Raw genomic sequence first — 24,618 nt, forward strand, 5'->3', positions numbered from 1 at the left:
ACAGCATAACTGTAGATCTCCACCTCTCCCTCCATTCTTTCAAGCCCAACTCCCATTCTCATTCTTAGCCCTATAATAGACCTTTTGCTGTGGCCTCTCCTCATTCTCTGCCCCATTCCTGGGGGACTAAGCAGATTCTGGTGGAACACCCTGCTTTCCTTGGAATTTCCTTTTACTTGGAATTTCCAATGGCTACACCTATCAGGAACTCAGAAGAATTTCCTACAAGGCAACATAAAGCCACCACTCTCTCAAAAGAATGAGAAAGGGCAACAGAAACCAAGGAACAAAACACCCACCCAACAAAGACAAGACCAAATATCAGCACCTAGAATTACAATCTTTCTGCTCCCATATGCCTAGATGCCAGTGTAAAATCAGTCACAACCAGGACAATATGTCTCCACTTGAGCCAAGAAAACCCACCACAACAGGCCCTGAGTATTCCAAAAAATAGCTGAAACACAAGAAAAATACCTTGAAATAACCCTTATGAGTAAGATAGAGGTCCATAAAGAGGAAATGAACAAATCTCTTAAAGAAATCTAAAACAGTTCAAGACCTGAACGTGAATATAGAAGCAATCAAGAAAGCCCAAACTGAGGGAAGTGTGGAAATGGAAAACTTAAGAACTCAAACAATAATCACAAAGGCAAACCTTATCAATAAAATACAAGGGGTGGAAGAAAGAATCTCAGACACTGAACACACAACAGAAGAAATGGAAGATCAGTCAAAAAATGTTGAATTGAAAAACAAAACCAAAAAAAGAAACAAAACAAAAACCTTCTGGCACTGAAAATCCAGAAAATCTGGGACTCTTATGAAAAGACATAATTTATGAATAATAAGAATAGAGAAAGGAGAAGACTAAAGGCCCAGAAAACATTTTCAACAAAATCACAGAAGAAAATTTTCCTAACCAAAAAAAAAAAAAAAAAAAAAAAAAAAGATGCCTATCAAGATACAAGAAGCATACAAAACACCAAATAGACTGGACCAGAAGACAGTCCTCTAGGTACATAATAATCAAAACACTAAATGTACAGAACAGACAAATAATATTAAAATCTGTGAGGGAAACAGAACACGTAACATGCAGGAAAACCAATTAGTGTAACATCTGACTTCTCAATGGTCACTCTAAAAGTCAGAAGGGCCTAGACAGATGTGCTACAGACTCTTATATCACAGTTTCCATCCCCAGGCTACCCAGTAAAAATTTCAATCACCATAGATGGAGAAAATAAGACATTCCATGTTAAATCCAAATTTTAGCAATATCTATCTACAAATCCAGTATTACAGAAGGCACTAGAAGGAAAACTCCAACCTGAAGAAGTTAACTACCCAAGAAAACAGAAAAAACAAATAATCCCAGACCAGCAAATCAGGAGGGGAAGCACAAATCACTCAAGCACACGCACGCATGTGCAAATGCATGTACACATATACCATGCATATGCACACACCACTACTACCACCACCACCACCACCAACATACATAACAGGAATCCACAAACAATATGCATTGACATGTTTCAACATCAAGGGTTTTAATTCCCCAATAAAAAGACACAAACTAACAGAATGGATGTAAAAACAGAATCCATAAATCCATCTGCTACATCCAAGAAACTCACGTCAAGGATAGACATCATCTCAGGGTAAACAAGTGGTAAAAGATATTTCAAGCAAATAGACCTAAGAATCAAGCTGGTATATACATTTTGATATCTAACAAAATAGACTTTAAACCAAAACTAATCCAAAGAGATAGGGAAGCACACAATACAATCAAAGAAAAAAATATACCAAGAGGACAGTGCAATTCTTAACATCTGTGCACCAAACAAAAGGGCACCCAAGCTCATAAAAGAAACTCTACTTACAGCTAAAGTCACATACTGATCCTCCTCACACAGTGATAGTGGATGACTTCAATACACTAACAGTTTTTCTCATGTAGACGAAGACTAAACAGAAATGCTGGAGCTAACTGAAGTTATAAACCAAACAAACGGACCTGACAAATATTTATAGAACATTTATTGCACTAGACACAAAAGAATATATCTTCTTCTCAGCACCTCATAAAACTTTCTCTAAAGCTGACCACATACTTAGACACAAAACAAGTACTAGCAGATACAAGAAAATTGAAATAACACCCTGCATCCTATCTGACCACCACAAATTAAAAACCGGGTATCAACAACAGAAACAACAGACAGCTTACAAATTCATGGAAACCGAACAACTCACTACATGATGAAAAATCGACCAAGGCAGAAATTAAAAATAAAATTAGACTTCCTATGATTGGATAAAGACGAACACACAACAAACCTAAACTCACGGGACACAATAAGGGTAGTTATAAGAGGCACGTTCATAGTACCAAGTACCTACACTAAACAATTGGAGAGATCGCACACTAGTAACTTAACAGCACACCTGAGAACTCTACAAAGAAAAAATAGAAATCCAGCCAAAAGGAGTAGGTGGAAATAAATAACCAAACTCAGGGATGAAGTCAATAATATAGAAACAAACAAACAAACATACAAAGAGTTAATGCAACTAAGAGTTGGTTCTTTTAGAAAATCAGTAAGATTGACAAACCCTTATCCAAATTAATTAAAAATTGAATAAAGAATTATCCAAATTAAAAAAAATTAGAAATGAACAGGAGGACATAACGACACTGAGGGAATAGAGAGAATCATTAGGACACACTTTAAAAACCTGTACCCCACCCCCAAATTAAAGAATCTAAAAGAAATAGACAATTTTGTCAAATTATATCATTTACCAAAATGAAATTACAATCAGATAAGCAATTTATAACAGACTTATAATCCCTAGAAATAGAAGCAGCAATCAAACACCTCTCAATGAAAAAAAAAAAAAAAGCTCCAGGCTAGATGCTTTTAGTGCAGAATTCTACCAGACTTTCAAAGAAGATACTCCTCAAATTATTTCACAAAACAGAAACAGAGGGAACATTCCATAACTCATTTTGAGGTCACAGTTACTCTAATTATCAAACCACATAAAGATCCCATAAAGAGAATTACATACCAATTTCCCTTATTAACATGAATGCAAAAATTCTTAATATTTGCAAACTGAATCCAAAAACACATCAAAAAGATCATCATCCATCATGATCATATAGGCTTCATCCCAGAGTTGCAGGGATGGTTTAACACACATAAATTGATAAATATAATCCACCATATAAACAAATTAAAAGACAAAACCTATATGGTCATCTCATTAGATGCAGAAAAGGCTTTTGACAAAATCTAACACCCCTTCATGATAAAAGTTCTAGGGAGATAAGGGACACAGTGCCATACTTCAACATAATAAGGCACTTTACAGCAGGCTCATAGCAAACAACAACTTAAAGGGAGATAAACTCAAAGCAAGTCCATTAAAATCAATAATAAGACAAGGTTGTCCACCATCACCCCAAACCTATTTCAGTATGGTATTGAAGTCTTAGGTAGGATGGTAAGATAATGGAAAGAGACCGAGAGGATACAAACTGGAAAGTAAACAGTCAATGTATCTTTATTTACAGGTGATATGATTATATATGAATCTAAAAATTCCACCAGCAACTCCTACAGCTGGTATCACTCTCAGCCAAGTAGCTGAACATAAAATTAACTCACAAAACAAGTAACTCTCCTTGTTACTGAGAAAGAAATTAGGGAAACAACACCCTTCACAACAGCATCAAATACTACAAAATATCTGCTCAACCATGTTCATAGCTGCTCTATGCATAATAACTAGAAACTGGAAACAGCCTCAACAGGAGAATGGATAAAAAAAAAAAACTACAGTATGTTAATACAATGGAGTATTACTCAATTATTTTAAAAAGACATGATGACATTCTTAGGTAAATGGATGAAACTAGAAAAAAAATCATCCTTAGTGGGGTTGTATTAGATTCAAAAGACAAAAAATGGTATATATTCAAGTATATGAAAATATTAGCTGTTAAATCAGTGATAGCCAAGCTGCAGCCTGTAGAACCACAGATCTCATTAGGAAGGGGAAACAGAACAGAGTTATGGATGGATGCAGAAGTTGGAATGGGAGGATCACATGGAAAAAAAGAGAGAACAAAGGAGGGAATATTGGGGAGAAACAAAATTAAGGGTCATTTTGAGGAGTAGTATGTAAACATAATACAGTAGAAACTTCCTCAAATACATGAAGGCAATCTAAGTGAAATCCTCAAGTAATGGGGGAGACAGGGTCCCAGCTAACCAGCTCTTATGATGAAAGGAAGTTTCCTGTACCAGGATTGAGTTACATCAAATTAAGTTGTTGGCCAAAGGAGTTCCATGAAAATCCCCAAACAACTCAGGTGTTGCCAAGACAACTACGGACAGAAAGGCTCCATTGCTGAAGACAACACCTATGCAACTCATTGAACATAGAGGTCAAGCTGATGCCTAAATGCTACACCCCTGTGTTCTAGCATCTTTGGTGCAGGAAGGTACTGTATACACTACCAAAAGAGAAAGGTAAATACCAACCCAGCCTGCAGTGGGAAAATTATGAATGCTGTTGTATCTGGCATAAACACTGGAATGCTGGGATTGCTTTTAGGTAGACCTAAGCCCTGAGGAAATTTTTTAGATCTCATCAGTGATTGGCTTTTGAGATTTGTGAGGGCTGTATTTCTGAAGTATTGTTATGGTCTTCACAGGACTTCAGTCACATGACATTCCTGGCAAACCTGGAACTTCTGTATTATTGAGTGCTGCAAACAGTGCATAGTAAGGACTGAGAAGTCTGTGGTTCATGTGTTCCTTCAGACAGCACATGGATCAGATCAGAGGTATGAACAACTTGACTTCCTGTAAAGTTAACTTTTTAGTAATAATAAATACGCTTCTGCAAAGCTACTGGGGGTTCAGCCCACAGAGGCTCTTTTCTCCCTGTTGCTTGCAAAGACTTATTTCATTCTTAAGTGTCTCTCTTGCTTAGATTATCCTGCCTAGCTAAGGATACTGACACCAGCCACAAATGCCTTCAATCTACAGTGGTGTCCTGCCTGCAAGATATGTTAGTGTAATGGTGGCACAAAGCTTGTGGGAGTGACCAACCAATGTCTGATTTAAGGCCCACTCCATGACACAGATCCCATCCCCGACACTGCTTGGGTGACCAAAAACCTAAGACAAGATAGCCCAGGGACCCTAAGGTAAAATCTTAAGGAAAAATACTAGTGTTTTTTTTCTAACTTTCTTTTAGAAACAGGGTTTCCTCTGTGTAACCCTGGCTATCCTACAACTCAGGAGATCTGCCTGGCTCTGCCTCCCAAGTATCTTTTTTTAAGGTAGTAGTAAACTGACATTTGCTATACTCATAGATCAGTGCCTTCCTGAGCCATCACCAGAGACGCTTCTTCCTGTACCTTATGGGAACAAATACAGAGACCCACAGCCAGAAATATGCAGAGTGTGAGAGACCTTAAACACTCAATCTTAAATGGAATGACTATCAAATCACTCCCCTGAAAGATCAGGGAACTCCAAGGAAGAGGAGGCAGAAAGAGTGTATGAGCCAGAGAGGATGAAGGACACCAAGACAAGGCCATCTGAATTCAACAGGAGCAAAGCCCATATGAACTCACAGACACTAAAGCAGTGTACACAGGCCATGCATAGGTCTGCTCCAGGTCCTCTGTCTATTTGTCATGGCTTCCAGTTTAAGGTTTGTAATGGGATCCCTGAGTGTGGGAACTAGTGGGTCTCTGTTTCTTGTGCCTTCTCTTGGGCTCTTTTTGTTTCCTGTTGGTTTGTCTTGTCTAACTCCAATGTGACAGTTTTTGTTTTATCTATATTTTATTACTATCTCTTAGAAGCCTGTTTTCTAATGAGACAGAAAAGGAGTGGATCTGGAGGGGAGGAACTGAGAAACTGTAATCAGAATATGTATTGTATGAGAAAAAAAAATCTATGTTTTAAAATGGGGGGAGATAATATGGAGGGAGGCTCAGTCATTTTCAAAGCAATTTGGTTACATCAGCAGAACACTTGGGAAAAGATTTGGTAACAAGATCTCATAAATTTTTCACAAGGGAAAAATGTTAAAAATGAAAAATATTTACTAACTTTTAGTATTACAGTTATCAAAACTTTTAGTGAACTGTCTTATGTTGTGTATTGTTTCTGCTTGCCTTTGAGACAAGATCTCAGTATCATCGAGGCAACAAGCAGTCATCTCACCTTAGGCTCTGGAGTATGTGGATTACAGGAATACACTGCCACATCCGGCTTTATTATTTTTTAAATCACACCTTGATTTCTCTGTTTTTAACTTTAGAACAATTCAGAAGGAAAGCAGCTTGTCATTGCTCTCTTTGCTAGCAAATGAACCTAAAGGGTATCAAAACCACTCAAAATAAAAAGACAGAGGAAACTGGAGAGCCCCCACATCCAAAATTTGTACAGTATCTGTGAACAGCTATTTTACTGATTTCAGAAACAAAGGGCTACATTAGGATGCTGCATAAAATTAATGTCATTTTTTTAAGATAAAAAAAGAAACAAAAAAATCCATAGTATCCTTATCTCAAACATTCTTTCCTCAGCTTGTTTCATTGCCTCATCTCATGTTGTACGCTGCCTACCAGGAAGGAGAATGTGAACACGGCAAGGATTCTGTGTCTAAGGGTATTGTCTTTTATTTCTAACATAACTAAGATATCAAACGCTATCCCCTTACTCAATGAATTTGTTTTATGTCATATCTGGAGGTTAACAGTTGTTGGGAGTACACCAGGAGGTCCTTGTGTCCGCAGATCTCTAGAGAAGCCAGGAATGTTAGGCACACAGGATTGTCTTTCCAATGGGAAAGATGAAAAACCTGTTCTTCCATCCAGAAAGCCAAGAATTGGAGGCAATTCTTGTAGCCTGGTGATCTTCCTTATCTGTTGGGCCAGGCCATATGAAGCTCCTACAACCAGGACTGGAGGTGGCTAGTAATCTAAATGACCCTTACAGCCAGGGGCTCCCCAAGTTTCCACAACCAGTATCAGAGGTGGCCAAATGCCCTTTACGCTATGATCAAGACCTGTCCAGAGCCTTAGGCCCTTAAGCTAGTACAGATAGTCTGTCTCTATAACCCATCTTCTTGGGGGGGGAAATGATATGTAGCCTGAATTGAGTGTCAATGTAATTATGCTTCCTGTGCATTAAGGACTGTATTATAACAAGATCCTCCCTTTTTTTTTTTTTTTTCAAATTACATTGGGCTTCAATACATTAGGAATATACCGACTGTTATTAGGCTCCCTGAAGTCCATCTAGGTTGATAAAGTCAGTCTGGCTGGATCTCTTCACAATCCACTTCCCTGTACGACATCTACAGGGAACCCCCCCCAAACAGTGACCTCACAATACCACACCATGGTATTACAGGGCTACTGGCTCAAACCTGCATGCAAGTGGAATCAATTGTTAACTAGACTTTGCTCTTTCTCTGATTGTATAACAAATGAGAATGGAAACACATACAGAAATAAAAGGAGTGCCAGTATTTTAAGCTTTCAAAAAAAGATATACTTACACAATCTCAGCATTGTCTTCACAGAAGTCAATGTGCAATGTCACAGGTTTTGTACAGTAAAGTCTGAATTTTTTTGCTCTGTAAGGAAGCTGCATAAAAGACTCTACTGCAACTCGGATGCTTAAAAGTAAAATATAAACAATTTTACTGTAAAAAATATACATACCAAATTCATTTGAAGCACACTTATATAATTAATATACTGTTCACAAAGGAACAAAAGAAAACAAGTATGTATAAAGGTCTACACACTGCACATAATCTATGGTATTACTATTCTGTGGCATAGTATTTAGAATATAGAATTTAGGCAAAAAAATTATATGTCTAGCGAGGCTACAAGTGGTGAGAATGAATAACAATTGAACTTGTGAAGGAGTCTAATTAAATTTTTATTTTTATTCTTTTAGATAAGGTTTTAATATGGCTCAGACTGGCCTGCTTCCATGTCCCAAGTGCTAGGATTACTAGCACGTGCCACCATCACCATGTCTGGTTACTTACAACTTTTAAATACCAAATCGAGGCAGGTGAGGTGCCTAGAGGGTTAAAGCACCAGCCACCAAGTCTGATGACCTGAGCTTGATCCCTGAGACCTACATGGTGGAAGGAACTGACTCCTGCAAGTTGTCTTCTGACCTTCACACATGCATTGTGGCTTGAGTATCAATCCCAACACTCACAACAAATAAATACATAAAATGCCAATTTTATCATATGATCAGAATCACACAAAAGTTTCTTTAGACAGATGGATGTCGTCACAAAAGCTGGAGGACTGAGATTTGATAAGTTACAATTTGGTCCATTCTTCTTCAAGAAAACTCCAGGCCACTTTAACCTAACCCATTTCAAATGCCAACTGGTTCTCTTCCTGGGACCCCACCCTCTATGGGCAACCATATAGGCTGGTTATCGAGGACAGTTAGACAGTACAGGTAGCTGTACTGAACTTATTACACTCATATATCATGTAATTCTCTTGCCCTAAATAAACTGACCAAGGAGAAAAATAAATATACAAGGAGAAAAGTTCCCAACAGGTAAGCACAATAGTTCTTCTGAAATAAACAAAGAAATAAATTAAAAGCTGTAAAGCTCTGAACACAAACTGCTTCTTCCTGTACTCTCTGTAAACCCTAATGTCCCATTTACCAAATGCCTCTAACGCTACTATAGCCTGCCTGTTATAGTGTCTTATTCAGTGGGAACAAGGGTCCTCATGTTTAACTGACTACTTTTTACTTTGGGTAGAAAACTTGAAACATTGTCACAAAATGCAAAGACTAACCTATTAGTTCCAGTAAACTGAACATGTGGTCCCAGAATCAGTGCAGCCTGCCCAATGGACATTTGGCTACTGTGTCCTACCTTAAGAGACAGCCAAACTCTGTCCTTGTTCTGCAAGAGAATCAAGAATGTATGTTCGCATACCTTGCCCTGTGTACCCTAACAGTGGTCTGCATTCCCCTTTTCTATGAGACAAAATTTCTACTTCTTGGCAGCATCTTTCTTGAGTCATAGCTCCCTCTAAGACCTACTCTGTTCATGAGCAAGCTAGAGGACAGAGAGACCAGATGGCAGTGGCACAAGAGATGCAAAGAGAATAGCTTGCATGGCCCTTTCAGGAAAGAAGCCACCTATGAGCCCCATTCTGACTCCTTGTGTTTCCAAGTCTCTCCTTATTTTAAAAATTGACATTGATTTGGTTGTAGAGATAGCTTAGCAATTAAGAACACATGCTGCTACAGTGGAGGTCCTGAATTTGGTTCTCAGTATGTACAATGGGTGGCTCACACCAGCTGTAAGTCTAGCTCCAAGAGTCTAATGGTTTTCTGGTGTGAGCACACACACATACACACCAACACACAAAACACATGTACACATAATTCAAAATATATTCTTAAAATGTTTAAAACAAGAGTTAAATGTATTTCCTTTAAGACATTTTACTTTAAAGCTGCCATCTGTCTCCTTAGGATACAAGACAAAATTAACACATATGTACTTTTTAGATTTTACTGGAATATACTTGGCAAAATCCACAAGGAAACACTCTGCCAGGTAATGGTCTGCAGAAGAGATGATCGACTTAATCACAGCCCTGCACCAGCACTTCAGCTCCTGACAGTACACCACACACACCTGCAATGAAAACAAGCTCAGGGTTACATCACAAATGGGAAACAGAAGGTCCCTCAGTTGACCACAGGGCAGAGTGGCAGGGAGCTGGACCTATCCTCATGAAGCACTGTCGACCAGGAAAGAGGTTCAGGATGACTTTTCTTACTACAATAGTTCTCATTAGCAACAGTTTCTGTTACTCACAGTTAACTATAATCTGAAAAGATTAATGATTGTCCCAGAAGTCAACAATTTGTAATTTTTAAGTATCCTCTGCTCCAGGTAGTATAAGGAATTCTTACACCATCTTGGTCCACTGAGCCTGAACGTGAATTGCTCAGTTGTGCGGCACATACGATATGAACAGTACTGCTCTCTTAATCATGATCCTGTCTTGGACATAAGGCCAGCTGTCATAGGACTGAAACACTTGGTTCAAATAACCTTTATTTCACCTAAAAATGACCTTACAGAAGATTTTTATTATAATAATTGTCATAATTATGTTATTTTATTATTGTTGCCAGTGTCTTCCTATGCTTAATTTGTAGATTAAGCTCTGCAGTAACTCATATCTCCACTAGAATCTTAGTGGTGCAGTTCCTTAACTCCAGGCTGTTTCTACAACATGCAAGTTAAAATGCACTGTTTCACACCAAAGCATGGATGCTACAGTCCTACTCGGACGGGGGAAGAAAATAATCTCAGGAAGAAGAAGGAGAGAGGGATCTGGGAGGGAAAGGGGAGGGGAAGCAAAAAAGGGGGGCCAGTTCAGATACAGGAGGAGATGGAGGAGAAGTACGGAGAGTCAGAAATTTGAAAGGAGGAGAGTAGCAGTGGGGGAGGGGGAACTGAGGGTAGCCACTAGAAAGTCCCAGATGCCAGGGACCCAAGAGGTTCCCAGGAACCATCAGAGAGGACATTAGCCAGAATATACAACAAAGAGGAGATAGAACCTGTAGAGACCATATTCAGTGGATACGCATGGTCCCCAGATGAGAGATGGGGCCACCCATCCACCTCAAAAATATTAATCCAGAATTCCTCCTGTCAAAAGGAAATGCAGGGACAAAAAAATGGAACCGATACTGAAAAAAACACCATCCAGAGACTGCCTCACCTAGGGATCCATTACATTTCAGACACCAAACCTAAACACTATTGCTGATGACAAGAAGCACTTGCTGACAAAAGTAAAGTATAGCTGTCCCTTGAGAGGTTCCGACAGAGCCTGACCAGTACAGATGAGGATGCACGCAGCCAAACATCAGTCTGAGCACAGGGACCCCAATGGAGAAGTTAGGGCAAGGACTGAAGGAGCTGAAGGGGTTTGCAACCCCATAGGAAGAACAACATATCAACCAACCAGACCCCCTAAAACTCCCAGAGACTAAACCACCAACCAAAGAGTATACATAGGGGGACTCATGGCTCCAGCTGGATATGCCTTATTAGGCATCACTAGGAGGGGAGCCCCTTGGTCTTGTGGAGGGTCAATGACTCGGGGTAGGAGAATACTAGGGTGCTGAGGCAGAAGTGGGTAGGCAGGTGGGAGAGCACCCTCATAGAGGCAGGGGGAAGGGGAAAGAGGATAGGAGGTTTGTGGAGGGGAAACTAGGAAGGGGGATAACATTTGAAATGTCAATCAATAAATAAAAAAACAAGAAAAAAATTTTTTTAAAAAGCATTTTTCTCTCTTCTCTGGTCAGAAATTCCAACTCTGGTTCCTTTATCCCTTGGCTTGCTACACTTTAATGTCCATTTTTTTCTCTGGCATAAATAGTCTCTGACTCTATGGCAGCATGAACTTTGTCTTTCGGGGTTTGCTTGGTCATTGTACACTGCCTGCCATATACTAAGTCTTCAAAAACTACATGCTTACTTTGAGAGAAAAGATCTGAGTGGAAGGTTTTCAGCTGACATTTATTCTAAGCCAAGAAAAAAGCCTGGTTCAAAACTAAGTGTTTTAGTTAGGAGAGACGACAGAGGTTCTGGTTAGTCAACAAAATGATGGACTGGGTATTAGGATTATCTTGTACCTCACTGGTACAGATAGGAATAATTATGCTTTAATTGTATTTTGAGAGAAAAGTGTTATTTTAACAGGAAGGGTGATGTGTAGGAGGAGCTAAGGGGGAAGGAATAACGAGAGGAAGAGATGGAGTAAGGAGAGGAGAAGCAAGGTGATGAGAGAGAGAAAGAGAGAGAAAGAGAGGGGGCGCATGGAGGCAGATGTCCATTTGTCTCCACCAGTCAAAGACAGTTTATATATCTAGGTTGGGTATTGGATTACACTTCTGATTGAGCATTACCAAACGTATAAAGCCTTTGACTAACACTTTAAAAAACTGTATAAAAGCAAAAAGGAAAAGGGGACATGGGATAGGGGTTTTCTAGGGAGGGGAAATGGGGAAAGGGGATGGCATCTGAAATGTAAATAAAATATAAAATAAAAAAAATGAAAAAAAAAAAAAACTACATGCAATGGCTGCAGCTGCTCTTAAGGGAAATACCCTGACAAAGTGACAGCACTTAGCATCCTGACTAGAGCTTAGGGTCCTGCCAGGCCTCAGGTTATTTGGCCACAGCCAGGCAAACCATGTGCTGACTGCAGGCTTTTACAAAGTCACCCAGAAAACTGACTTTGGAAACTACAGTGCACTATACTACAAGAACAATACAGTTCAAAAGTAAATGACTGAAAAGAAATTCTGATAGGAGATGAAGGTTACTTCTAAATGAATGCCAAAATGAGACACTTGTAGGAGTTATTGCACAGGTAACTTCCACAGCCAGATTTTGAAACTGTGTTATTCTACAGCAAGCTATCAAGTATAACATGATTACAAATAACGTACCTTAGTAGTATGCATACCTACATGACATACCTACAAATAATGCAGCTTAGTAGTGTGCATACCTACATGACATACCTACAAATAATGCAGCTTAGTAGTGTGCATACCTACATGACATGCCTACATGCAAGAGCACAGCTTCAATGTACCTTAGTAGTGTACAGACCTACATGCAAGAGCACAGCTTCAATGTACCTTAGTAGCGTACAGACCTACATGCAAGAGCACAGCTTCAATAGTGTACAGACCTACATGCAAGAGCACAACTTCAATGCAGCTTAGTAGCGTGCATACCTACATGGAAGAGCACAGCTTCAGTCCCTATAACCTGAGACACAGAGCTTTCTAGTAGTGACAACCTTCCTACAAGAACATGCCTTTTCCTTCACGTCTCTTCAAAAGGAAGGGGAAACCTGAGCAGCAGCACCTGGAGCAGGGTTCCAGTTTGTACTTCATAAATGTGAAATGTCCAGGAGGCTGTAAAGTTACCATGGGCTTGAGTCCTACACAAACTATAGTCTTGTGTCCTGGCTGTTGCCCTATCTTCAGTCAGCCATGTACAAAAAAGTGAAGGCTACTGAAGGATGCTCCATCCAGAGGAAGGCCCTGGATCAAGGAGCCAGTTAACAGACACATTTGAATTTAAAAATAGGAAGGAAGGAAGGAAGGAAGGAAGGAAGGAAGGAAGGAAGGAAGGAAGGAAGGAGGGAAGGAAGGAAGGAAGGAAGGCTAACAAGTCACTATGAAGTTCAAAGGAAGGAGCTGGAAGTAAAGTTCAGACGCACACATGAAGCTCTGGGTTCCATCCCTAGTACAAAAATAGAAATTAAGTAAGTAGGGGTAAAGAGCTGCTCAGAGGTTGAGAGCACTGGCTGCTCTTCCAGAGGGTCTGAGTTCAAGTCCCAGCAACCAGATGGCGGCTCACAACCATCTGTAATGGGATCTGATGCCCTCTCTGACATGCAGGTGTACATGAAGATAGAGTACTCATACATAAAATAAATAAATACAATAAATCTTTAAAATTAAGTAAAAAAAAAAAAAAAAAACAAAGGAGAAAGAGAGAAGACTCTGAAAACCAAAGGGGATACCTGGGCACCAATCACTAAGATGAAAAACTGAAAGAATAAGAATCATTCTTAGGATAAAAAAAAATATGGTACATTTACACAATTAAGTATTACTCAGCTAATAAAAACAACGACATCATGAAATTTGCAGGCAAATGGGTGGAACTAAAAAGGTCATCTTGAGAGAGGTAACCTAGACCCAGAAAGACAAACACGGTATATACTCACGTAAGTGGATATTAGCCATAAAGTACAGGACAATCATGCTACAATCCACAGATACAAAGAAGCTAAGTAACAAGGAGTGCTGAGGAGGGTGGTGACACATGAATCTCACTGAGAAAGAGAAAGAAACTGACATCAAAGGTGGGTGGGGAGAGGGGACTGGACAGAGGTGGGAGTGGGAATGGAAACAGAGGGGTTTGGGTGTGGAGAGAATGGAAGGAGAGAATACTGGGAAAGACAACTGGAATGGAGACATCTCTGGGACAAGCTAGAAACCTAGGGTAATGGAAACATCCTGGAATGGATGAGGGTGGCCCTAGCTAAGACTCTTACCAACAGAGGATATGGAGTTTGAACTGGCTATCTCCTATAACCAGGAAGACTTCCAGTGGAAGGATTGGATATCAATCGAGGCATAAAACCTTCTACCTACCATTTGTCCTGCCTACAAGATGTGCTGGGGTAAAGGTGGTGAAGAAATTGTGGAAGTGGCCAACCAAGGAGTGGTCTAGCTTAAGACCCATGCTATAAATAGGAACTCACCCCTGACACTGCCTGGAAGGCCAGGAGCCAGAGACTGGATAGCCCAGGGACCCACAATAGAACCAAACACAAATGGAAAAAAACAATGAAATGATTCCTAATAATATTCTGATATACTCATAGGTGGGCATCTGGCTCAATTGTCATTAGAGAGGCTTCACCCAGCAACAGACGGAAACAGATGCAGAGACCCACAGCCAAATATTTGGCAAAGCTTAGGGAACACTTCTGAAGAGGGGAAGGAAGGATTGTAGGAGCCAGAGGGGATCAAGGATACCACAAGAAAACCCACAGAATCAACCAACCTGAGCCCATAAGGGTCCACAGAGACTGAATTGCCAACTGGGAAATCTTCATGGGACTGACCTAGGCCCTCTGCACATATACTGCAGTTGTGTAGCTTTGTCTTCTTGTGATACTACTATCTCTAACTCTGGTGCCTGCCTTGGAGACCCTTTCCCTACTAGGTGGCCTTGTCTAGCCTAAATAGGAGGTACCTAGTCTTACGGCAACTTCATAAGCCATGGCTGGTTGATATCCATCAAGGCCAGCTCTTTTCTAAAGAGAAATGGAGAAGGAGCAGATAAGGTTTGGGGGTGGGTTGGGGGAGAGGGCTGAAAGGAGAGGGGGAGAGAAAACTGTGGTCAGGATGTAATATAAGTAAAAATTTTTAAAAAGAGAACCATTCTTAAGTGTTTACATTACAAATTCTTTTCTTTTTGCTTTGTTTTTGTTTTTGAGACAGGTCTCTCTACATAGCCCTGGCTGTTCTGGAACTCACTATGCACCAGGCTGGCCTCAAATTGGTCTACCTGCTTCTGTGTCCTCCTAAAGGCATGAGCCACCATACCCAGCTAACTATTTCATGTTTTATTAGTTAATAAATGAGGAAAAGATGAATCCTAACTGTGGTGGTTTGTATATGCTTGGCCAGGGAGTGGCTGGATTAGAAGGTGTGGCCTTGTTGGAGTAGGTGTGTCACCTTGGGTGTGGTCTTAAAACCCCCATTTTAGCTGCCTGAAAGTCTAGCAGTCTTCAGATGAAGATGTAGAACTCTCAGTTCGGCCTGCTCCATGCCTGCCTGGATGCTGTCATGTTCCCATCTTGATACTGGACTGAACCTCTGAACCTGTAAGCCAGCCCCAATTAAATGTTGTCTTTATAAGAGTTGCCTTGGTCATAGTGTCTGTTCATAGCAGCAAACCCTAAGGCACTAACTCAGAATGCAGAGAAATGAGAAAAAATCTCATGCCAAAACCACTAAGGAAAGAGCTGATGGTCACTACTGAATGGAAAGACCACTAAGTGAAACACTGTTAGTGATGTACAGAATGAGACCCAGCTGTCGAAACCTCAATCCATGGCATTTTAGCACACCTCTCAGAGTCTTACTTTCCAAGTTAATACAACAAGAAGTTCATAGGCTACATATTGAGGGAAAGAGACATCAAATCCATCCAAAATATTTAGTTATGCTTGTTAGTCTATGCAAAATATAAAAAACAAAAGGAAAAGTTTAAACAGACTATCTGAAATATACGGATATAAGTGCACACACACTTTAAAGGACCAACTGACCTAGTTTCATTTTAGAAGTTAACATTTAACTAACAGGATAAACAATATATCATGTTACTAATGATGATGAAATGTTTCCTAGGTTTTTCTTTTTTTTTTTTTAGAGAAGATTTAATTTATGTATATGAGTATACTGTAGCTGTCTTCAGACCCACAAGAAAATTCTATTACAGATGGTTGTGAGCCACCATTTGGTTACTTAGAATTGAACTCAGGACCTCTGGAAGAGCATTCAGTGCTCTCAACAGCTGAGCTATCTTTCCAACCCCTAGTTTTTTTCTTAAAACACACTTATAAATTTTTCCTACCAAATTATTATAAAAATTCACTCTCCTGGAAAAGGCCTGACAAGAGGGTCAGATTGTGGGCAGTGACAGTTTATGTTCTAAGAATACAGAGGGGCCAGGACATGGAACAAGTAGAATAAAGAAATATCACTGTCCCAAAGCCTGAGTAACAAAACAAAACAAACAAAAAACCAAGCAAACAAAAAGGCAGTCCCAGCCCCTGCTCTTGAAAGGCCTGCATATACATGTTGGGTTCCGAAGACCATGTGCTGTCTACTTTGTTCAAGCTATAAGAAGAAGGTTGACTGAGATCTCTCTGCCTGTAAAAGTTCCTGCTGCCAAGTTTGATCCCTGGTAGGAGAACCCTGCCTAACAATCCTCTTCCAAGACTAGGTTCTAGCATGTACAAAATAAACCAGTACCAGGCAATGATAGAAAGAGTTAAAATAGTCCAAAACTTTTACTATCTAGGTATGACATATTTTGCATTTTAAGCTCTGTTTTAAGCCCCTGAGATCAAAGCACGTTTAGGTACATACCTGACCTTCTTGCAGCATTAATGGCTTTATTTCTTTGTCTTGACACATGTTGTTATAGAAGTCATTCATGGCACTATTTAGTTTTTGGTAGTCAACTTCTTGTTCTAAAAAATGACTACATCCTTTTATAATTACCCAGAAGCAACCTGGATCTTCAATCTGTAATATTAAGAAGACAAAAGAATGCATGATTTAAAAGTAGAGTCATGTGACATAAAGCCTGTTTGTAATGTCAGTGACCTAACAAATCCTTAACAAGCACCTTTGTCTTAAACGGTCAGATTGAAGCAGCAGGATGGCACAATTATGTGAGTTTGATGCCAGCCTGGTCTACATAGCTCCAGAATAGCCAGAGGTACAGAAGTGAGACCCTGTCTTAAAAACAAAACAAAACAAAACAAAACAAAAAGATCTGACAGAAGATAAAAATCCCCAAACCACATAAACAAGAAGAGGCAAGCAATTCTCAATTATGTACGCAACTCAAAAAGCAGACAAGATAGTGGGCGTGGTGGCACACGTATATGATGATAAAACAGTGATGAGGGGCTGGGGTGAAGTTCAATGGTAGTGCACTTAACTAGCATGTGCAAGGCCCTAGATTGCATTCTCAGCATGACCCCCCCAAAGATGGGGGTGGAAAACAGATAAATATAAAGTATTACCTAGGGAAGAGTGGAGTAGAAGATCAAAGTCGGAACTATCTGAGTTTATCTTGGAATATATTATTATTTTTAAAATTATTTAAAAAAATACAGCTCAGCTGTAAAGGGGTTGCTGCTACGGCTGACAGCCTGTCTTGTTTGAGCCTTGGAACCCATTAAGTAGGAGAAAAGCTCCACAAGCTGTTAAGTTGTCCTCTGACCTCCACATGCCCATTGCCACAAACACATGCACAAAATAAATAAAATGGAACTAAAAGACCCCAAAGGGCTGGAGACATCAGAAGCTAAGACCACTTGCTCCTCTTCCAGAAGACCTGAATTCATTGTCATAAACCAAGCCAGGTAGCTCAAAAACACTTGCAGGGCCAGCTCCAGGGGATCTGATGCTCTCCTCTAGCCTCCAAGGCTAGCGGCACACACATGGTGCACACCAAGATACATACTGTCTTAGTGTTCTAATGCTGTGAAGAGACACCATGACAACCAAAGTAACTCTTATAAAGGAAAGCATTTAATTGGGGCTGGCTTGAAGTTTCAATAGTCCATTTGCATCATGCAGGAAGCACGGTGGCATGCAGGGGGACACAGTGCTAGAGAAGGAGCTGAGTTCTACATCCAGATCTGCAGATAGCCATACTTCAGGGCTTGGCTTCTTGGGCCTTTGAAAACTTCAAAGCCCACTTCCAGTGACACACTTCCTCTAACAGGGCCATGTCTCCCCTATCTTTTTAAATACTGCCACTCCTTGGTGACCAAGCATTCAAATCTATGAGCCTCTGGGGGCCATCCTTATTCAAACCATCACACATATAAATAAAAATTTAAAACTCCACAAAAGGACCATTTTTAGAAATAAGCTAAAAAATGAAAAAGTTAAACTTGAATAAAAAATATCAGTTAAAACTACCGACTTTTCAAATGCACACCCTACTTCTGCCTACTGAGGGGGTCAAGAAGCAATAAGACACAACTTTGTATCCTACACACCAGAAGGCAGGAACACAAGTGTTTGTTTTAGTGTTTTTCTACTCTTATGAATGCTTGATTTTTTTTTCTTTTTAAAGACCAGATTTCACTATGTATCTTGGCTGGCCTGGAACTGGCCTTGTAGACTAGGCTGGCCTCAAACTCACAAAGATCTACCTGCCTCTAAAAACCCCACTCAGGTTTTGTTACTGCAGAGTAGTCTGTAGTCATATACTTAATAGCATAAGTATCTCCTTCTTGCTGAATGCAATAACGAAGGACTAAAGCAAAGCCCAGTAAAGCCAGTTACTAGGCATACGAAGAAATAAAACCATGACACATGGCCAAGAACAAAGTCACTAGACAGTGACTCCAGGGCTGGGATGTAGCTCAGTGGCACACACTTGCCTAACATCTCAAGGTCCAGAGCTCTATCCTAGAAAGGGAAGAAGGAGGGAACCCAAGCTGCTTAGCTGGCAAGGACTTGAAAGTAACTATTACAAGAATGTTCAAGAATTTAAGGACCACATGGTTATAATAAGTGTCTAAACAATTTTAGGAAATGGGACTTTGTCATTGTTTTGTTTTCCAAGCAGGATCCCCCATAGCTCAAGCTAGCCTCAGACTTGCAATAGCAGAGTTCACTCTCCTACTTCCATCTCCTGAGTGCTAGACTGACTGACTTACAAGAGTGTGCCATGACACCCAGCTGTATTTGCAAATGAGATCTATATTAAAGGAAAGAAGTAGGGCTGGAGAGATGGCTCAGTGGTTAAGAGCAATGACTGCTCTTCCAGAGGTCCTGAATTCAATTCCCAGCATCCACATGGTGGCTCACAACCATCTGTAATGGGATCTGATGCCCTCTTCTGGTGTGTCTTAAGACAGCTACAGTGTACACATAAAGAATTCTTTAAAAAAAAAAATACACACACACACACATTTTTTTTTTTTAATCACAGGAAATAAAACACAGGAAATAAAGACCTAATAGTGGTGTACATATTCCTTTCTTCAACACTGGCTGGAGTGTGCTAGATACTACTGTAAGACAAGGCTATCAGGAAAGCTGAAAAGAAATAAACTCCCGTTTTGTTTTGTTTGTTTGTTTTTTGAGCCAGGGTTTTTCCTGTGTTGCCCTAACTACCCTGAAATTTGCTCTGTAGATCAGGATGGCCTTGAATTCAGAGATCCACCTGCCTCTGCCTTCTAAGTGCTGGGATTAAAGTCATGAGTTACCACTGCCCGGCAACTTGCCAGTTTTTGTAAGTATGACTTTATACATAGAAAATCCTTAAGAGTCTATAAAAATATACTACAACTACAATGGAAAAATATAAAATTACAATAAAAGAAATTCAGAGTCAAAAATACACAGAGATTCAGAGCACATGTCTTTAATCCCAGCACTCTAAAGAAGGAGACAGATCTCCTAATAGTCAAGGCCAACTTGGTCTACATAGTGAGTTCCTGGCAAGCCAGGGCTACGTCAGATTCTATCTTTAAAAAAAAATCATACAAACACATGCACACTTGTGGGTTAGAAGATTTAATATTGACATAAATTAAGATGTTAATACTAATACACAGATTTAATATTTATCATTAATCATGACTTCAAAACAAAATTTTAAGGAACCCTAAGTAGCCAATAAACCTCTAAAAAGAAAGAAGCTAAAGTACTGAGTGTGTAGCTCAATTAGTAGAATGATTGCTACTCATGCAGCAGGAACAACAAATGACTTTATAACTCAGAATGTTGGCCATGGTTTACCACAGCCACATGAGCGAGCCTCAGCGAGGCAAGGCTCTGAGGACTATGTGTCCTGAGGACTTTATGCTGTTATGGAGTTCTGCTCTGCCTGCTGCCCTCGCACCCCTCTTAATCTAATAATTACAGGAAAACTCTTAAGAGGGTTTCCAGCCCCTTGCTGGGCAGTATCTCTGACACAATAATAATGCTTGATCTCTTTCAGGCATTGCTGATGGAGCACATTAATGATTCAATCATCACTCTAGGAAAGAACTTAGAGATGTAGATTGTCAGCAATGACTACCACCCTCAGAAAATATTTAGAAAAATAAAATTGTTAGTGAAGCTAGGTTGAGATTTTAGAAACATTTAGAAAAATAAAATTGTTAGTGAAGCTAGGTTTTTTACTACTGGCTCTGATGTAGAAAATCTTAGGGAACAATCTGAAGTTCAGAAAGGAACACTCTTATCAGTTAAGCTAGGGCCTTTATGGTCGGGGAACAAGAACAATGGCAGCACTGGCTTATATGACTCTCACTGAGGCTGGATTGGTGATAATTGATTTCTTATATCCATTTTTGCCCTCAGCCTCCTGATATAATTTAATAAGAATTGCTGATGAGTAGATATGCATTCTGAGGATTTAAGATACATATGGCTGATTTTTATATAAAAGTTTAGATTTGTGATTCAAGATTCTTACAAAATTACTTTAGATTTTTTTAAAAGATTGATTGATTGATTGATTGATTGATTGATGTGAGTACACTGTAGCTGTCTTCAGACACACCAGAAGAGGGCATCAGATCCCATTACAGATGGTTGTGAGCCACCATGTGGTTGCTGGGAATTGAACTCAGAACCTCTGGAAGAACAGTCATTGCTCTTAACTGCTGAGCCATCTCTCAAGCCTACAAGGTTACTTTTAAAGATGCCAAAGCTGGTCATTGGCAGCTTGCCTAGCTGTACATGGAGTCCTAGGTTCAAGCTCCAGCGCTACATAAAACTTGCCATGGTAGTACATGCCTGTAATCCCAGCCCTCCTGAGATGGAGGGGAGGATCAGGCTACTGAAGAAGACAGAGGCCATTCTCAGCGGAAAACACTGATTCAATACAAAACTAGCTAGAGGAATTCATGCCTTATTTCAAAACTTACTACAAAACCACAATAATCCAAACAGTGTGGTGCTATTGTAATCCAGACACACCGACCAGAAGGATAAAAGTCCCAGGACCGCCTCCTTTACAATGTGGCCCAGTAATAGCAGACAAAGGTAGCAAAGTCATTCTAGGGAAAATGATTGTCTGTTCAAAACTGTTAGCAGGAAACTGAGTACATCATGCCAAAGGATGAACTAGCACCATACAGAAATTCCAAGCCTGGCAGGATGGCTTACTTGCTGGAGAGGCCTGGCAACTTGAGCTCAGTCTCTGAAACCCATGGAGACATGTGAGAATTAACTCTGCAACTTTCACAGGTATGCCACAGCATGTGCCTCCTCATAATAAATATGAATGCAATAAAAATTTAAAAAAAAAGAAAACTAACTCAAAAGGTATCATAGCCTAATTGTGACATGTACGAGACTATAACACTCTTAGAAGCAAACAATACAAAAGCTTTCCATTATATTTGGCATTGGCTGCTTGGATACGACAGACACAGCAACAAAAGAAAACTAAACAACCAAACTGATCAAAACTGTATCGTATGAATCCAGAGAGATTATAAATGTAAGGACTATAAATGTAACAGTCAATCGTGTGTCCTAGTCTCCTTTCTGTGACTAAAAGCACAGCAAGGGAAGAACAGGCTTATCTGGCTTACAGTTCCAAGTTGTAGTTACTGTAGAGAAGTGAAGCCAAGGTTGGAACTGGAAGGAGTGAGTCTCCCAGAGAGAGAACCCCTGGATCCTTGCTTGCTTGAGCTCAGCTAGCTTTTTCAGTTATACAGTCCTGGGAAGGCCAAGGCCCTCGATGGGGTGTGTCTTCTCACATTAATTAGCAATCAAAATAACCACACATATACATGTCCCCAGGCCAGCTTGATCTAGTTTATTCCTCATTGAGATGCTCTTCCCAGATGATCAATTCTAGGTTGTGTCAACTCTAAGTAACCAGAACATCATAGAATAAGAGAAAATTACTTCTCTGCAGTGGGAGAAGGAAAAAAAAAGGCCTTGTGCACACAGATAAGCATTGGAGAAGCCAGAAGGCTAAACACACAGCTTATCTATTCAATGGACGGTGGTACATAGCTGCTCTTCCTGGAATGCCAGGAATGATAAGAGTGTTACAACTTGGTGACCCTTTGCTGTTTGATGAGACAGGCTCTGCCCATATCTCCCAGAATTCATGTTTTTATTTATCCCAGATCTTTCCTCTAAATCTTGAGCATTGCTTTTATATCATAAATCTATTCTTATGAATGATGTCACTTGTGCTTTCAACAGCCGAAGTGACTTCTGTGTTATCTCTGTGCCAGGCCAACCCTAACACCAATGGGTGTTATGTTTACCTCAGTCTAACTCCCTAGATCCTAAATCTTGGGCTCTATCTCTGAGCCAACAGTACCCATTCTTGTGAAAGAAACCAGGTGTGGTTTGTAAAGAATCTCAATGTTTTAAACATATCTTAAATTGTTGTACTCTTCAAACTGAGTTCATTGTAATTTGAATACTTCTTCCCCCCCACCCCCCACCCCCGAGAATTGTGCTTTGCTTAAACCTGGCTGAAGTTAAATGATATGGGCCAGATTCTAAGTCTTCGTCCAGCCTCGGTTACAATATAATCAAGCTGAGGCGAGTGTCACTCTTACCTCACCCTATCTTTTTCCTACCCGAAGTAAAGCCTGCAGGAGAATCACCATACTTTCCAGGTAAGGAACTGAGAGCTCAAAATGTAAAAAGAACTTGGAGACTCATTCAACCACACCATAAAGCCAAACAGCTCAAAAAACCGAACTGATGACCTGAGGTGGCATTTTTCCAGTGAAGCTAATATAGGTGACCAATAATCACATGAAAAGATGTTTGATGGACTGTACACACTGCACTGTGGTTAAGAGTAAGTGACTGGTTGCTCTGGCAGAGGCCCCAAATTCCATTCTCATCAGTTGCTAGCACCTACATGGGGGAGGGAGGAATCACAACTGCCTGGAACTCCAGCTCAGAGGGTTCTTTAACTCATGTGCACATATCCATACAGACACATTAGAACAAGATAAAAAAATTTAATGATGCTTGACATGCTGGGTACAATAGTGCACAACTTTGATCCCAGCACTGGAGAGGCAAAAAGGCAGGTTGATCTTTGTAAGTCCAAGGCCATCTTTGTCTACATAGAGATTACTGAGCAAGCCAGCGCTACAGAGTTAAGCAGCTAAAATTGAATACATTTGTTAAAAAAAAAAAAAAAAAAAAAAAAAAAAAAAAAGCGGGACCAGTAGGAGGATTCAGTAAAAGGTGATTGCCAACAGGCCTGAGTTCAATCCTCAGGTAAACTGCCTCTGACCTCTACACGTTCATCATGGCACAGGCACTCCCACAGGGATAACACAAATACATTTTAAAATAAGTGACAGTACCAAGGTTACAAGGCCTAAGTTTACAGAATAAAGTTAATTGTAATTGATCGGTTCACCAATGAATATTTAATTTGAGGAGGTGCTATTTGTGAGATAGGGTCTCATTATGTAGCCCAGGCTGGCTCTGAATTCACTGTGACTTTTTTGCATGCTCCACTGCGCCCAATTTATATACTGAATATTTGAAGTATATTAGCATTTGCCACTGCGTCTGCAACCAGGGTGTGCAACTGCGGCGTCACCCTCTTATCTGAAAGCGAGCCTCGGGCACTAGGGCTTTGAGGCCCCAAGATGGCGTCAGCACGTGGGGAAGCTCCTCGAAGAAGGCCTCGGGCACTCCTCACCTTCAGCACCAGGACCTCCAGCATCCCGCAGAAGCTTCCTGGCCCTTCTCTCACAAAGGAGCTCACAACGCACAGACAGGGAGACAGCACACGGGGTGAGAGTGAGAGTCCCTCACCACCAACAAAGAAGATGCTTGAACTGGCCTGGGAGCGTCTGCACTGGCAGCTTTCCAAGGCACACACTCTTTAACGGCCTGCGCTCACCCTGCGCCTGCGCACAGGGCTCCAGCGGGCTAGAAAGCACCTGCGCGCTAACGGCCTGGATAACGGCCTGGCTGCGCCTGGCGCCATCCTCAGGCTGGGCGGTGAACTACAGGGCGAGGTAGGATGCGTGGTGAAACCTGTATGAGGTTTTACTTGCCCCCCCCCCCCCAAGTCTTTAGCAGTATTGCCTGCCAGAAAAGCCTGCTCTCCACTTTCCTTTGATCCCAGTGCTGGGATCAAAGTTGTGCACTACTGCACCCAGCTTGCATC

The 24,618-nt window shown here is 40.5% G+C and overlaps 1 protein-coding gene across 2 annotated transcripts in view; it reads right to left on the minus strand.

Moving 5' to 3' along the window:
* Tdrd12 (tudor domain containing 12) overlaps positions 1-24,363 on the minus strand; it is a 75,682-nt gene extending 51,319 nt beyond the window's left edge. For both annotated transcript variants that reach the window (XM_076932219.1, XM_076932214.1), the window contains exons 1-4: positions 24,145-24,363; positions 16,830-16,988; positions 9,614-9,750; positions 7,606-7,725 (exon numbers count right to left, since the gene is read on the minus strand). In XM_076932219.1, coding sequence (XP_076788334.1) covers positions 7,606-7,725; positions 9,614-9,750; positions 16,830-16,988; positions 24,145-24,168 — 440 coding nt within the window. In that variant the 5' untranslated portion in view covers positions 24,169-24,363. The remainder of the gene's footprint in view (positions 1-7,605; positions 7,726-9,613; positions 9,751-16,829; positions 16,989-24,144) is intronic.
* Between the last annotated feature and the right edge of the window lie 255 nt (positions 24,364-24,618).

This window comes from Arvicanthis niloticus, chromosome 1, assembly GCF_011762505.2.
Source record: "Arvicanthis niloticus isolate mArvNil1 chromosome 1, mArvNil1.pat.X, whole genome shotgun sequence".
Lineage (NCBI taxonomy): Eukaryota > Metazoa > Chordata > Mammalia > Rodentia > Muridae > Arvicanthis > Arvicanthis niloticus.